This window comes from Marmota marmota, unplaced genomic scaffold (genome assembly GCF_001458135.2).
Source record: "Marmota marmota marmota unplaced genomic scaffold, marMar, whole genome shotgun sequence".
Taxonomy (NCBI): domain Eukaryota; kingdom Metazoa; phylum Chordata; class Mammalia; order Rodentia; family Sciuridae; genus Marmota; species Marmota marmota.
Window position 1 is genome coordinate 20,785,051 of NW_026000153.1, and position 16,848 is coordinate 20,801,898.

A 16,848-nucleotide genomic window follows, 5' to 3' on the forward strand; every position below is an offset into this window, starting at 1 on the left:
TTCTGACTGGACCAAGGAGAAAAGTCAATTCCAGGTGCAAGTCTATGGTGGGGTACAGGTGGATCTTGGGCAGTGTGGGTAATCAGTACCACGGCCTTCAGGGAGTTGACTCAGAGAACTCTTGGCAGCCTGGCTGGACAGAAGACTGAGGGTCTGGTGTGTGAGGGCAGGGGAGATGCAGATGGACACTGATGTGCTGCCCCTCTTGTGTTGGAGAGCCATCCCCTGCCTCCTCCAGGCACCTTCATTCTCATTTTCCTATGCATTTGGGTCTGAGCCTCCAGCATCAGCTCCCACAAGCACCTGACTGAGTGTTCTGAGTTACCTGGGAAGATGGATCTCATCTGTGGGGAATCAGCTGGACGATGTCACCCTGATGTGGTCTCCAGCCACCATAGGCACTGGTGAGAGATGCAGCAGATCATGCCCTGCCCAGACCTACTGTAAACTTCAGCTCTATCACTGAATCCCAGAAGGGGTGTCTAAAGAGGGTCCCAGGTGCTGGTACACAGACTTCCATAGCAAGCACCTGGCACAGATTCTGGCAGCATATGCCCTCTGTGGAGTGTGCTGTGTGGAGGAGTATGATCAGAGGTTTAAGGGGTATGGAAGAGTTTGCCAGATAGAGGCAGGTGCCATTCAGGCAGCAGACTGGGGGAGGTCATGTGTTAATTTGGGGAAAGGATGGCCAAGTGCCTACCTAGGCATGAGCTCTGCCTTCCTTCAGCATGGAGATGATAGGGATGTGGGTTAAAAGGATAGTTCCATCAAGACCACCTGGGGTCCTCAGGGTGTTCATAGCCCCACCCTGGGGGTCTGGCCATGGGATCTGTGCCTGTCGCAGCTGGAGAGCACAGGAGTGAGAGAGCACAGCTCCTCTGCCACCCCCACAGCCTATGGGGGAAGGGACCCCCGAGCTCAGCTTCCCCTTCCTAAGTGTGGAGGCAGGTTCCTCCAAGGGCCCTGCCTGTTCCTCAGATGCCACTACTAAATCAGAATTCTAAAAATAACACACAGCTATTTAAATCTCACACTCAATTTGTTATCCTAACAAGGTAAATGGAACAATTTTGAGTTCCCGGTGTATAAGGAAATTTATTAAGAGAAAGAAAACTTTCATTTAAGTAATGTAGGATGGATTGCTAAACAGGCCGAGCTATTCTCATTACTCTTTTCAAACCGCTGCAGTTGTTATTTATACTTCATTTTTAATTCTATTTTTTTATGGTTTTGCAGTTCTGGGAATTGAATACTTTGTTACTTAAACATCTTTGTTGATAGTTGACATGTAAAGTTCAATTGAAAGATCAAAACCAGTTTCAATACTTATAGAATTATTTTTATATTGGATTATTATACAATAATCTTAATCCTATGTGTTTTTTATTTAATATATATTTATAGATCTTCATCTATAAATAATATTAAATAAAGATTAATCATAATCTTACACATTAATCTTATTTAACATATATTAAACAATCTTGATATTATTGTATAGAATAATATAGTAATTATTAGAAGACAGGAATGATTGAAATCAATCAAATTGAGAATTAAAAAAAAAATTCCAAAGGATCAATGAACAAAGAGTTGGTGTTTTGAAAGGCTAAACAGGATTGACAAACCCTTAGCCAAATTAACAAAAAGAAAGAGAAGATTCAAATTAATAAAATAAGAGTTGAAAAAGGAAATATCACCCCAGACACTACTGAAATCCAGAGGATCATCAGAAACTATTTTGAAAATTTATACTTCAACAAACTAGAAAATATTGAAGATACTGACAGATTCCTAGAGAAATATGACCTACCCAAATTGAACCATGAGAAAATAGAAAACTTAAACAGATTAATATCAAGTAATGAAATTGAAGCAGCTGTCAAAAGCCTTCCAACAATAAAAGCCCAAGACTGGATGAATTCTCATCTGAGTTCTACCAGACTTTTAAAAAACAGCTAATACCAATACTGCTCAAATAATTCCATGCAAAGGAGAGAAAACTGCCAAATTTATTCTATGATGCCAGTATCACCTTGATACTCAAAACGAAGACACATTAAGGAAAGAAAACTTGAGGCTGATATCCTTGATGAATATAGATGCAAAAATTCTTAATAAAATATTGGCAAATCATATACACAAACACATTAAAAAGACAGTGCACAATGTTCAAGTGGGTTTCATCCCAGGGATGCAAGGTTGCTTCAACATATAGAAATCAATAAGTGTAATTCACTGCATATATTGATTAAGGACAGGAATCACATGATTATCTCCATAGATGTAGAAAAAGCATTTGACAAAGTCCAATTCAACTTATGTTTATTCATGTTTAAAACACTAGAATAACTAGGGATAGAAGGAACTTACCTCAACATTGTAAATGCTATATATGACAAACCCAAGGTCAACATCATAATGAATAGAGAAAGACTGAAAGCATTTTGTTTAAAAACAGGAAAAGGACAAGGATGTCCACTCTCAACACTTCTATTCAAAAGTCTTTGAAACTCTAGCCAGAGCAATCAGAAAAGAAAAGGAAATTAAGGTATACAAATAGGAAAGAAGAGCTTCAATTATCTCTGTTTACTGACGACATGAGTCTATATTTAGAAGACCCCCCCCAAAAAACAAACTTCACCAGAAGATTTCTAGAGCTGATAAACAAATTTAGTAAAGTAGCAGGGTACAAGATCAATATATATAAATCAGTTGCTTTCCTATACTCCAATAATGAATCTGCTGGAAAAGAAATTAGGAAAACTATCCCATTTACAATAACCTAAGAAAAATACTTGGGAATTAATCTAATGAAAGAGGTGAAGAACCTCTACAATGAAAACTATAGAACACTGAAGAAAGAAATCAGAGAAGTCATTAGAAGATGGAAAGACCTCCCATGTTCTTGGATAGGCAGAATTAACATTATCAAAATGGCTGTACTACCAAAGCGTTATACAGATTCAATGCAATTCCCATCAAAATATAAAGATATTCCTCACAGATCTAGAAAAAGCAGTTCTAAAATTCATTTGGAAAAATAAGAGAGCCAAACTATCCTGAGCCTCAAAAAGAGTGATGCTGGAGGCATCACAATACTGTGATACAAATTATACTACATAGCTGGGAGTGGTGGCACACTGCTGTAATTCCAGTGGCTTGGGAGACTGAAGCAGGAGGATTGCAAGTTCAAAGCCAGCCTCAGCAATTTAGCAAGGCCCTTAGCAACTTAGTGAGACCCTGTCTCTAAATAAAGTACACAAAAGGGCTGGGGATGTGATTCAGTGGTTAAGCACCCCTGGGATCAATCCCTGGTACCACCCTCCAAATATATTACAGAGCTATAATAACAAAAATGGCATGATACTTGCACCAAAACAGATGTGAAGACCGATGGAATAGAATAGAAGACACAGAGACAAATCCACATAAATATAATTGTCTGATAGTAGGTATCTCCTATGTATATTCTTGGCATACATAGGAGAAAAGATAGACTTTTTAATAAATGGGCAAACTGGAAATCCTTATATAGAAAAATGCAATTGATGCCTATTTCTCCCCTGCATGAAAGTCAACTCAAAGTGGACTAAAGCCCTAGGAATTAGAACCTCTGCAACTGCTAAAATAAAATGTCAGCCCAACACTTCAGTATATTAGGACAGAAACTGGCTTTCTTAACAAGACTCCTAAAATGTAAGAAGTAAAATTTAAAAAAATCAGTAAATGGACTGGGTGTGGTGGTGCATATTCTGTTATCCCAGCAACCTGTGAGGCTGGGGCAGGAGGATCACAAGTTCAAAGCCAGCCTCAGTAATTTAGCGAGGCCTTAAGCAACTTAGTGAGAACTTGTCTCAAAATAAAACATTAAAAAGGGCTGGGGATATGGCTCAGTGGTTTCAATCCCTGGTACCAAAACAAACAAACAAAAAAATCAACAAGTGGGATGACATCAAATTAAAAAGCTTTAGCCCAGTAAAGGAAACAAATAACCTGAAGAGATAGCCCACAGAATGGGAAAAGATCTTTGCTACCTACTCCTCACCTGGGGCATTAATATCCAGAATATATAAAACACTCAAAAAATTTAACACCAACAAAACAAATAGAACAAACTAATTAATAAATGGGCAAAAGAACTAAATAGACACTTCTTAAAAGAAGAAATACAAATGGCTAACACATATATGAAAAAATGTTCAACATCTCTAGCAATTAGGGAAATGCAAATCAAAACTACATTGAGATTTCATCTCATTCCAGTCAGAGTGGCAGCTATCAAGAACACAGATAACAATAAGTATTGGTGAAGATGTGGGGAAAAAGTTACATTCATACATGGTTGGTAGGACTGCAAATTAGTGCAGCCACTCTGGAAAGCTGTGTGGAGGTTTTTTTTTTTAAAAAAACTAGTGATGGAACTACCATATAACTCAGCTCTTCCACTCCTTGGTATATATCCAGAATATAAAATCACCATTCTATACAGCCACATCAATGTTTATAGCAGCATAGTTCACAATAGACAAGCTATGGAACCAACTTAGGTGTCCATCAACAGATGAATGGATAAATAAAATGCGGCATATGAACACAATGGAGTGTTATTCAGCCACAAAGAAGAATAATAAAATTATGGCATTTGCAGGTAAATGGATGGTACTAGAGACTATCATGCTAAGTGAAATAAGCCAAACCCCAAAAGTCAAATGTTTTCTTTGATATGCAGAAGTTAGTCCAAAATAAAGAGAGACAGAGGGAGAGGGAGGAGAGGAAGAGAAAGAAAGGGGAAAAATAGGGGGAATTCCATCAAAATAGAAGAAAAGATGTATGGAGTAGACTAGGGTATTGGGAAGGGAGGGAGGGATGGGATAAGGAAAGAATGGTAGAATGACTCTGACCTAACTTTCCTATATATGAATATACCACAGTGAATCTCACCATTACGTATATCCACAAGATACTATTAAAAAAACAAACCAACCATGAAATAGCAGAAATATCAGTAGATTAGAAGGAAAGGTATGGGGGAAGGAGGAGGGAAAGGAGAGAGGAAGTACTAAGAACTGAATTAGAGCAAATCATATTCCATGATTTAATACATACGTCAAAAGAATCCTCATGTTATATAATGAAAAATAAAGAAAAAAGAGAAAGACCATCCTAATCCTATGTTGACTTTATATACATGTATATATCTTAACCTTATTAATCTCAATAATATTAACCTTACATGTTAATCTTATTTAACCCATATATTAAGTCATCTTAATATTATTATGTAGAACTATATAATAATCTAATTTTAGAATATTTTCATTATTTCCCAAAGAAACCTTGTATCCATTAGCTGTCACTCCCCATCATGCCCCTACTGTCCCTCAACCATACCTAGGCTCCCACAAATCTACTTTCTGTCTCTATGGATTTAACTATCCTGATATTTTATACAAATGGAAACATATAACATATGGTCTTTTGTGACTATAACTTCCCTTAGCATAATGTGTTCAATGTTCATCCAGATTGTGGTATGCATCAATACTTCATTCATTTTATGGACAAATACTATTCTACTGTATGGATGTCCAATTGTTCTAGCATTTGTTTAAAAACCATCCTTCCTCCATTGAATAACTTTTGGGCCTTTGTCAAAAATTGGACAAATTTGTGTGTATTTCTTTCTTGATTCTAAATTCTGTTCCTTTGTCCAGTGAGTTTATCCTTCTACTAGTACCACATAGTCTCAATTATTGTTTCTTTCTAGTAAGTCTGAAATTGAATACTGATTCCTTCTACCTCATTATTCTTTTTTAAAAATATTTTTAGTTGTAAATGGACATATAGCCTTTATTTTATTCATTTATTTTTATGTGGTTTTGAGGATCGACCTCACACGTGCTAGGCAAGCTCTCTACCACTAAGCTACAACCCCGGCCCCTTCATTATTCTTTTTTCAAAATTATGTTAACTGTGTATAATTCCTTTTCATTTCCATAGCAATTTTTAGAATAATCTTTCCCATGTCCATAAAGTCATTGCTGGGATTTTGATAGGTTTTGTATTAAGCCTATTTATCAATTTGGATAAAATTTGCATCTGTTGTCTTCCATGAATACAATATGAACATAGTATGAACATATAACACACTATTATGTTCTCTTTAATCAGTTTTGTAATTTTCAGCATAAAAATTCTATACATTGTTTTGGATTTATACCTATATTTCATTTTTGAGCAGTTGTAAATGGTATAGTATTTTTAGTATCAATGTCTGTTCATTTCTAGTATAGAGAAATGCAGCTGGATTTTGTAAGTTAATCTTGTATCCTATGACCTTTTGAACTCAATTATTTGTATTATTTTGTCTTTGTAGTATTCTTTTTTTTTTGCCTATGTAGACATCATATATTTTTTATTTCTTCCTTTTCAATCTATATGCCTTTTCTTACCTTATTACTCTGCCTAACCCTTCCAGTGTGATGTTGAATATGAGTGATGAGGGATGATATTCTTGCCTTGTTCCAAGTAAAAGCCCTGAATGTTCCATCATTAAGTATAATGTTAGCATTTGGGGGATGTTACTTAGGAAGTTCACTATTCCTATTTCCCTGAAAGTTTATCATGAATAGATGTTGTATTTTGTTACATTCTTTTCCAGTATTAATTGCTATGTGTTTTTTATTCTTTATCCTATTGATGTGGTATATAGCATTGATTGATATCTCAATATCGAATTAGCATTGTGTTTTTGTCAGTTTATGCATTGCTGCGATCAAAATACCCAAAAAGAACAACTTAGAGGAGGGGAAATTTATTTGGGACTCATGGTTTTAGAGGTTCAGTCCAGTGGGGGCCAATATAAGGCAAGCACATCATGGCAGAAGGCCCAGTTAGGGGAAATTTGCTCAGCTCACGGTAGGATCAAGAAGCGGGTGTGTGTGTGGGGGGAAGGGGCCACAGGGAAGATGCAACCTTCTAGGGCATGACCCAAGTGACCCACCTCCTCCAGCCATGTCCCACCTGCCTGACACCCAATTAGTTCATTCATACTGGGATGAACTAGATAGGTTACAGCTCTCACAAGCCAATCACTTTACCTTCGAACATTCCTGCATTAGCCCAGGAGCTTTTGGCATTCTTGAATTAAATGCATTTTTTCAGGGTATATAATTCTTTATTTTTTGTGTTGGTGAATTGCTGATACCTTGTCAAGTTCTTATAATCAATATTCATTTTTAAAGGGTGTTGGTGTTTTAGTTCTTCATTGAGTCATTTTCATGATGACTGTTTTAGGGTCTTCATCAGCTGTTCTTGCATCTCTGCCTTCTTGATGTTGGTTTTCTTTATTCATTCATTGTGCTTATTCTAGTTCTTGGTGTTTTGAATGATAGACATTTGGGGGTACATTGCATGAAGCTCTGAATCTTATCTGAACCTTGTGTTTAGATTAGTTTTCTTTGACATCACTCTAGCGGGGGAAGGGGAGCTACAGTCTCTTTATGCCAGGTTGAGGTTGAAGTACAGGCTCCACACTCAGCTCCCATGACCCCCATGAAAGGAGGGCTTCTCCTTACTGCTGGGTACGAGGGTGACTATCAGTCCCTATGACCCCACTAATAGCTCTGGGATGGGGGAGGGGGAGCCAGGCCTGTCATTTCTACTTGGTGACAACAAATGCTCCTCCTCACTCTATGGGGTCAGTGGGGACCATAGGGCTCTCCTGCTCCTCCCCCTCCAGAGAAGAGGGGGTCCAGAGCTGGTGCCTGAGGGAGTGAAGGTACCTTGCCCCTTTTATAAATTTCAGGTTTCCTTTCTTCTTATGCCTTTTCGGTCAAAAGACAGGAAGAGAGCCTTCCAGGGGGTGTTGCCTGTGTTGGAAAGTGAGATCCTTCCCCTCCCTGGAGGATTTTAGTGATCTGATGATGAGAATTGCTGTCTATCTGCCCATTTCCTTTTGTTTGATAACCAGCTACCTGTTCTTTGCCCCAGTCTCAAACTTTCCATCATTATAATGAAATAACCCGAGATAACTTCCAAAGGGTTTATTTTGGCCCACTATTTTGGAAGTTCCAGTTCAAGATAAATTGGCTCCATTGCTTTGGGCCTTTGGCGAGGCCACCCATCATGTTTGGGAGCATGTGGCAGAGCAAAATTGCTCATCATTGCCAGGAAGCAAAGAGAATGAAGAGGAAGGGACAAAGCTTAACTGTTCCCTTCAAAGATACGTGGGCAGTGACCCAAGGACCTCCAAAGGCCTCTCCTCTCAGAGGTTCCACCACCTCCCAACAGTACCACCAGGACCAAGCCTTTAACATATGGGCCCTTGGGGAATATTCAAGATCCAAACCACAGCACTCCCACATGGTCATCGTCATCTATCTCCTCGGTCACATCTAGCTGCATGGGAGACAGAAAATTTTGCTAGGTAGCTAAGAACCCTGATGCAAATGAGGCCTTCATTGTGGTGTCAGCAGTAAAGTAGCATTCTGGGACAATAAGCAGATGGCCAGTGGCTGCCATAGCTACTTCTCCTAATACCCTGTATCAAAATCCAGCCTATGAAGTATCTTGTGCCAGGGGCTATGTGCAGGAACTTCTTAGGGCCCTTCTCTCTTTCCCTCTTGGATGAGAACCTATGGCCCAGATACCCCCTTTCCTTGGAGGTTGGTCTCCTCCTATGTCCTTCATTTCCTCCTGTCTGATTGGTTCAGTCCTGTGGCCTGTGGTTTATTGTTTTATTTATTTATTTATTCTGTTTATTTTATTTATTTATTTTATTTTATTTTATTTATTTATTCTGTCTTTATTCCCAACTGTTCAGGGCAGTGATGTGATGGTAAGACCAAGAACCCCTAAGACCTGCCTGCAGGTGTATAGTGAGAGTGTTCTGGGGGCTGCTGGGGAGGTTGTTTCGAGGACATTGACTGTATAAGAAGGCATGGGATGGGTTCTGGGTGAAGGACAGTGTTTTACTTGGGTTGGGAGTATTTTCATACTTGGTAGTTGCAGGTGAGAGACAGATGGGAGATACAGTGAGCTGAATGCTGGAATGATGGGGTGGTGTGCTGATGGGAACAATGGCCTTGCAGTGACTGCCAAAGCTGTGTGAGGCTAAGGCCCAGCCTGTGGGTTCTGTGTACTCTCAGATGTTACCCTTACCTGTCAGGCATGATGGCACTGGGACAGCTTCACTAACTCCCCTGAAACCATTGAGTCAGTAATTGAAGCCAGGCCTCCTGGGATCCCGATGTGGGTCTCTTGGGGTTCTGCCCAGGGCTGCCCAGGTACTGCCTCCCAAACCTGCACCTGGCTTGTTGGCTTGAGGAGCTTCTGATTCTCTCCATAACTCTGAGGCCATTGGAGCAAGTACTGAGCCTGCACTGTGCTTCCTCAGGGACCTTTCCTGCACGGCCTCCCAAGTTTATGCAGCTTCAGTTTACCTACCTGGCTGGTGCTCTGGAGCCTCAGGTCAGTGACTGACACTGCTCCTGGTCCATTAGAGCATGTCCTGAGTGAACACCACCTGGGTTCTCTCCAGCTCAGTATGGCCGGTTACCTACAGTTGTTCCTTTCTGAGAGCCACATTGGGGGCTGTGTCCCAGAGTCCCCTATCGAGGAAAGGACCTGACAGCCTCTTAGCACTAGACATGCTCCAGCTCCCACTCCCTATGCAAAGGGGCTTTCCTGAGGCAGGGTGGCTGGGACATTGCAGGTCTTCTCCCCTTGTGATCTAAGGTGGAGAGTGGTCATGAGTGATTCAGCCTCCTGCAGAGTCCCTTCTGGAGTGTCAGAAACCATCCACAGGAGTTTCCTGGGGCGCAGTAGAGGGTCTGTAGAACAGCTTCTGGGCAGAACCCAGGCAGGTCTTGCTTGGACACACAAATTCATCTCCATTCAGCCTCTGAGGGGAGTGGGCCTGGCTTCATCCTCCAAACTTTATATGGAATCAGCTCACCTGGAGGCTTCTCCTGTGTGTCCAGCATGTTTTCCATCATGGGATGACTGTACACATGTAGTGTCATCTGTGGTGTGGAGCAGAGGGGCAAGGCCTCCTGGCCACTTCCCAGAATCCACCTGGCTTTCGGAGTCTGTGTGCCTACTTTTCCTGTTTGGTGTCCTGATGGGTCCTGGGCACAAAGGTATGGGCACTTGTGCTCCTGAAAAAGTCAATTAGGATGGCAGCTGCTCCCAGTCAGGATGTGGGCTTCTACCCTGAAGAGTGGGTTGTAGTCTGGGAGCCCTGAGGGCAGCTTCTTTAGCCTGCACTAGATTGGGAGACAGGGAGGGCAGGAATGAGACTCAGGTGGCTGCTGCTGAGGCTCCCCAGAGGGAGGGTGGGCCAGGTACTGGTTCACATGGGCCACAGGTCAGGAGCCTAGGAAGAAGGCTGCAGAGAGATGAGGCAGGGATGGAGCTTTCCCTCCCGCTCTTGTCCTTGTGTCCTCCCTTATCAATGGGATGTTTTTGTTTTATTTATTTATTTATTTTTAAATATTTATTTTTTAGTTTTTTGGTGGACACAACATCTTTATTTTTATGTGGTGCTGAGGATCGAACCCAGTGCCCCACGCATGCCAGGCGAGCGCACTACCGCTTGAGCCATATCCCCAGCCCCTATTTTTTATGTGGTGCCGAGGATTGAACCCAGAGCCTCACATGTGCTAGGCAAATGCTGTACCACTATGCTACAACCCCAGCCCCTAAATTCCATTCTTTTCGTTTCCTCTCCAATGCAGTGTGAGAGGAGACATGGGTGGGCCTGAAGGAAAAGTGGAGACCCTCACACCGCAGGTCCAGCATGAGATTTGTCAGACACAGGGCTGTGCCCTGTGGGTCAGGGGCCAGTGGGGGCTAAGGTCAGGAAAGCATCCACGTTCCTGGAGAGAATCAAAGTCCTACTCACACTGGTCCAGATGAGGAAACTGAGACCTTGGGAATGGCCCTCTTTAGGGTGGCACAGCTGTCCTTGAAAAATCCCAACATGGGGGAACTTAGAGGGGATCCAAGCTGTGCTTTCCAACTTGTCTGCAGTTTGAAATCAAAACATCTAGAGAATACCCACACAGCAACGTGGGTATCTGAGGGAACACACTGAGGATCAGCAGTAAACTGACAGACTTGGAGACTCAGAAATTCTGGTTACTGAAACAGACAGTGAGAGAGAATCAGTTATGAGCTTGCACATGTGCTGCCTAGACAGGGGAGGAGGGAGGGAAGCCACAGAAAGGAGACAAAGAGGCAAAATGATAAGATTGCTTTGAAAATAGCAGTAGAAGAGAATAGTAGACTGAACTTAGCTGACACAGAAGCCGCACATTGTGACAGAAGTGTTCTGCTTTTCTCAGTTTTTCAGTAGAATACTGTGGCAGGAAGCCATTTTGTGAGGGTCTGCCTTAGTTGGCGGTGCTAGAAAAGCTAAACTCCAGTGTCCACTCAGTCCTGGAAGTGGTAGCAATTTTGGCTCCAGAGAATGATTTTGAATTAGACTGAGAGATCAAGGGGAGCCTAGGACTGCTGAGAGCCAATGCCCATCATAGTGAGAGAGGAATCCGGGCTGGAGCAGAGCTGCTATGGGACCAGAGCTGTGAGAGGGTGCACTGAACCCACAGCAGAGCTTTCAGGGCTTCCTTGGTGGAGCTGAAGGGTGGGATGTGAACTGTGTTAAGAGTACTAGGTGTGGACTCTGCCCCATGAACATGCAGTGCCCCCACCAGAGGTTTGGCCTCTGGGCTGTACAAATCCCCAGACCATCATGTTTGTGCTTCCAGACGTATCTCCAGCATCTAGGCCTGACACAGAGCCACTAAGTGGACCAGCATACAGTCCTGGAAGTGGGAAGAAGTAAAGATTCCATGCCCCATCCTAACACTGAGCCTGTGTGTTCAATTACCGCCTCCACACCCACAGTCTTTCAGAAGTCATGCTTCTGTAGCTTGAATATTTGCCACATCCTCAATCCTTCACAGATTCTTAATCCAGAAGTCCTGAAAGAAAGGCTCTCTACCTTATGTACCCAGGCAAGGAGAAAATCATAGTTTTGATATGAGTTGTATGGTTATTATTAGTTTTGATTCCCTCATTATTGTGATTGCATACTTTTATATAAAATCATACTTCAGAAAATTCGCTATTTCTCTTTAGTCCTTTTTTTCTTCTTTCTCATTTTTATACCCTCCTATTTGTCCTTCTTCATCTTGTTTTCTCTTCATTTGTCCCTCCTCCTGCACCACTTTTTGGGGAGCATAGACAAGAAGGATGAACCCTTAGCTGAAATAAGCAAAAGAAAGAGAAGACCCAAATTAATAAAATTAGAGACCAAAACCCAAAACAAAACAAAAAAGAAGCTATTACAACAAAAGCCAGTGAAATCCAGAGGAATAATGAAATTGAAGACACAAGATAGGCAGAACCAATATTGTTAATATTAGATAATATTAACATTAGTTAATGTTAATATTTATTAATATTATTTTACTAATGATATTATTTATAATATTATTATTAATGTTAATATTAGTTAATGTTAATATTACCAAAAGCAATCTACAAATGCAGTGCAATTTCTATCAAAGTGCCAATGATATTCTTTTTCTTATTAGAAAAAAGAATCATAAAATTCATGTGGAAGAACAAAAGACCCTGGATAGTCAAAGCAATCCTGAGCAAAAAGAGCAATACTGGAGACATCATTATACCTGGACTTCAGATTATACTGCAGAGCCATAATAATAAAAATAGCAGGGTACTTGCATAAAAACAGACATGCAGACCAATGGATCAGAATAGAAGACACAAACAAACCCACACTGATAACGTTGTCTGATTCTGGAAAAGGTGACAAGAAAAGGCAGCCTCTATAAGAAGTAGTGCTAGGAAAACTGGACATCCAGAGTTAGAAAAATGAAAATATATTCCTACATCTCACCTTGTAAAAAAATCAACTTAAAATGGATCTAAGACCTAGGAATAAGACCAGAAACTTTGCAAGCATTAGAAGGAAAAATAGGGGCAACACTTCAACGTAGGTGCAGGCAAAGATTTACTGAATAGGACCCCTATGGCTCAGGAAATAGGTGGAAAAAAATCAATAAATGAGATGGCATCAAATTAAAAAGCTTCTGCACAGCAAAGAATACAATAGAGTAAAGAGACAACCTATGAAATGGGAGGAAATCTTTGCCAGCTACTCTTCTAACAAAGGATTGATAATCAGAATATATCAAAACTAAAAAACTCAATATTCAAAAGTCAATTAACCCAGTCATTAAATGGACAAATGAACTGAACAGGCACTTCTCAAAAGAAGTAGTACAAATGGCCAACAATTTTATGAAAAAGATGTTCAATATCTTTAGCAATTAGGGAAATGCAAATCAAAACTACACTGAGATTCTGTTTCATTCCAGTCAGAATGACAGTCACCAAGAATACAATTAACAATAAATGCTTGTGAAGATAGGAGGGTAGGGGGAGGATGAGGAACTCATGCACTGTTGGTGCGAATGTAAATTAGTATAGTTACTGTGGAAATCAATATGGAGGTTCCTCAAAAAGCTAAAATTAGAACTATCATAAGATCCAGCTATACTACTTCTTGCTATTTATCCCAAAAGAATTAAAGTCAGCATTCTTTAGGGATGCATGCGTACCCGTATTTATTGCAACACAAACTTAAAAACAGATTGGTAGACCAATGGAACATAATACTGCAAGTAATTACAGTAGCCAACTTAAGGACTTAGCCTAGGTGTCCCGTAACGTATGAATGGAAAAAAGAAAACACAATGGAGTTTTAGTCAGCCATAAAGAAGAATGAGATTATGCCATCTGCAGGAAAATGGAGCTGGAGATCACAATTTTGAGTGAAATAAATCAGACTCAGAGAAGAGACTCATGTTCTCTCTCATATGTGGAAGGTAGAGGGAATATCAGGGAATAGAGGGATTTCATGAAAACAGAAAGGAGACCATTAGGGTAGAGGAAGGGGATCAAGAGGTGGAGAGTGGGGAAAGTATTTGAGCATGAAATCAACCAAATAATGTTTTTAATGTATGTTTGAATATACCACAATAAAACCCACAATTCTTTATAGTTAATAATGATTATTACTAAAATTAATATTATTTATTACTGATTTTTACAAAACCCAAACTTTTTTTTGGGGGGGGGGTGGGATTTTTAAAATGCCTTACCTCCATAGGGCGGGGAGAAATAAGGCAAAGGTCAGGAGAAAATACCACTTAATCCCCAAAGCTTTGTCTCTGTTAGAACAAAGATCTGGCCAGTCTCTGCCTTGGGAAGAGTGACTTGTGAAAGCAATCTGAAGGACTCTTTCTCGACTGAATTGGGGCTGTGGAGGCTGCAAAGAGGGTATGGGTAGGGTCTCAGGTCAGAGATAGTTGTCTTTTTGCAGCCATGATCCCACTGCACACCGAAACTTGGAGAGCCCAGCAGGCCAAGACTCAGTATCTTGACCCAAGGAGCAATGTGCATGGGCTGTGGGAAAGGCTGTGTGTTCAGGAGGCCAGGCCCTGCTCAGCCAGCATTCTTGGAGCCAGTTACTTGCTCAAAGTCCAGTTCTGGTGTGGGACCCACTGAGGCTCTGGGAACTGGGCAGTGTCTGCAGACCTGGATGCTTATAGGCTAAGCCTGAGGAGGGTCTGTAGCTCCTCATGAAGGACAGCTCTTCAACCCTTCCTTAACCAGGATGGTCTGAGGAAGAACTGGGAGTCCCGTGTTGTCTGATGTGAACCTTCTTTCCTGTCTAGGAGCGGCTGCTTATGAGCCTCCTTCCCCGGAATGTTGCCATGGAGATGAAGGAAGACTTCTTGAAGCCCCCTGAGAGGATTTTCCACAAGATTTACATCCAGAGGCATGACAATGTGAGGTAGGGCTGGGCCTGTGGTGTAGAGGTGAAGAGGGAGATGGGCAGGGGTGAGGAAAGGCTGGGGGCGGTGGTGGGGTGACGGAGGAGGAGGAGGAGAGGAGATGAGGGAAGCAGGGGAGAGATGGTGGAGGGAGGGAGAGGAGGGGTAAGGAGGGAGGTTGGAAAATCATAATAGTTAGGGGAGGAGTGGGGAGGTGTGGGCAGGAAGCCTAGGTAGGCATCTGTCCTGCGGGGAGTCTGCTCCCCCCATGTGGAAGGGGCTGTGGCTTCTTAGCTGATGCTAGAGTTCTCTCTCCCATTTCTTACTTCACTACCCTTGAGCTTCTTGTGTTGACCAGAGGGTTAGAATTCTGTCCCTAAAATTGAGTCTGAGCAGGTACATTATGGGCTGAGGATTTGCCTATGTCTGAATTATAGCTGAATATTATTTTAGTTGCTGCTTGGGTCTGGGGAGTGCTTATTCCACTTTTCATCTCCTGACCATCCTTGAAGGTAGGGACTGTTATTCCCATTTTCCAGGTGAGGAAGCTGATCTCTCAGGTGAATCAGCGTGCTGCAGACTCCGAAGTTTGTCTGTTTTTAACATTATGTTGAAAATATTTATCTTTCTACATTGTACAGTCTTTTCAAACATTTTTTTGCTAAAGTGTAGCACACTTAGAATAGTGGAGTGTCACTTGTTTGGGATGGGCACTTTGCATAAGTGCTACTCATGTAGGAGATAGTTTTGGGTGGACCCCAAAGCACTTTCCTTTTCAGCTTTTGATAAGCTGGCTCTTCTTGGTTTTGGGTGTCATTGGCCCTTGAAGACACAAAAAAGTATACTATCTTATGTCAAGCACCATAGGCTGATGCTAAATGGAGTTCTTAAACAGAAAATACAAGAATGCTAAACAGCAACACAATAGGAATTCCCATTACCCAATTATAGCAATACAGATCATGTGTTTGTCTCTGCATTTTCCTTTACCGATCAGTTTCATAAAAGACATAGAGTAGATGAATGGGTAACAAAAACAAATGGGTAACAAACAAAAATCAAACAACAACAATAACCACACATAAGCCTAATGTTTTAGACAACTTTTCATTGCTGTGACCAAAAATACCTGATAAGAACAGCTTAGAGGAGGAAAAGTTTATTTGGGGCTCATGGTGTCAGAGGTCTCATTGCATAGATAGTTGATTCCATTGATCTGGGCCAAGGTGAGGCACCAAATCATGGTGGAATGGCCCAGTGAAGGAAAGTTTCTGAGCTCATGGTAGGGTCAGGAAGCAGAGAGGGGGAGGTGAGAAGGGACTTTAGGGACTACAGAAGGTTGTGATCCTTTCAGGGCATGACTTTAGTGATCTACCTCCTGCAGCCATGCCCCACCTGCCCGTAGTTACCACCCAGTCTTTCCATTCATACTGATTTAAAAAAATGGGCAAAGGACTTAAAAGGACAATTTTCTCAAATGAAGAATTTCACATGGCCAATAGGTGTATGAAAAAAATGCTCAACATCACTAATCATCAGAGTAATTCAAATTAAAACCACAATGAGAAATCATCTTATACCTATTAGAATGACTGCTTTCAAAGACAACAGATAAATGTTGGTGAGGTTATTGAGAAGAGGAAACTTTTGTACAGTGTTGGTGAGAATATAAATTGGTATAGCTATTATGGACATCAGTGTAAAAATGCCTCAAAAAATTAAAAATAGAACTACCGGGCTGGGGATGTGGCTCAAGCGGTAGCGCACTCGCCTGGCATGCATGTGGCCCGGGTTCGATCCTTAGCACCACAAACAAACAAAGATGTTGTGTCCGCCGAAATCTAAAAAATAAATATTAAAATTCTCTCTCTCTTACTCTCTCTTTAAAAAAAAAAAATAGAACTACCACCTAATCATCTACCACAGGGTGTATATACAAAGGACATGAAATCAGTATATCAAATAGATATCTGCA

General features: G+C 41.2%; 1 protein-coding gene across 1 annotated transcript in view; it reads left to right on the plus strand.

Annotated features, from left to right (window-relative positions):
* The window catches only part of Adcy1 (adenylate cyclase 1), a 149,749-nt gene that overhangs the window by 26,328 nt on the left and 106,573 nt on the right, over positions 1-16,848 (plus strand). The window contains exon 3 of the mRNA XM_015490297.2: positions 14,775-14,893. Within this exon, the coding sequence (XP_015345783.1) occupies positions 14,775-14,893 (119 nt within the window). The remainder of the gene's footprint in view (positions 1-14,774; positions 14,894-16,848) is intronic.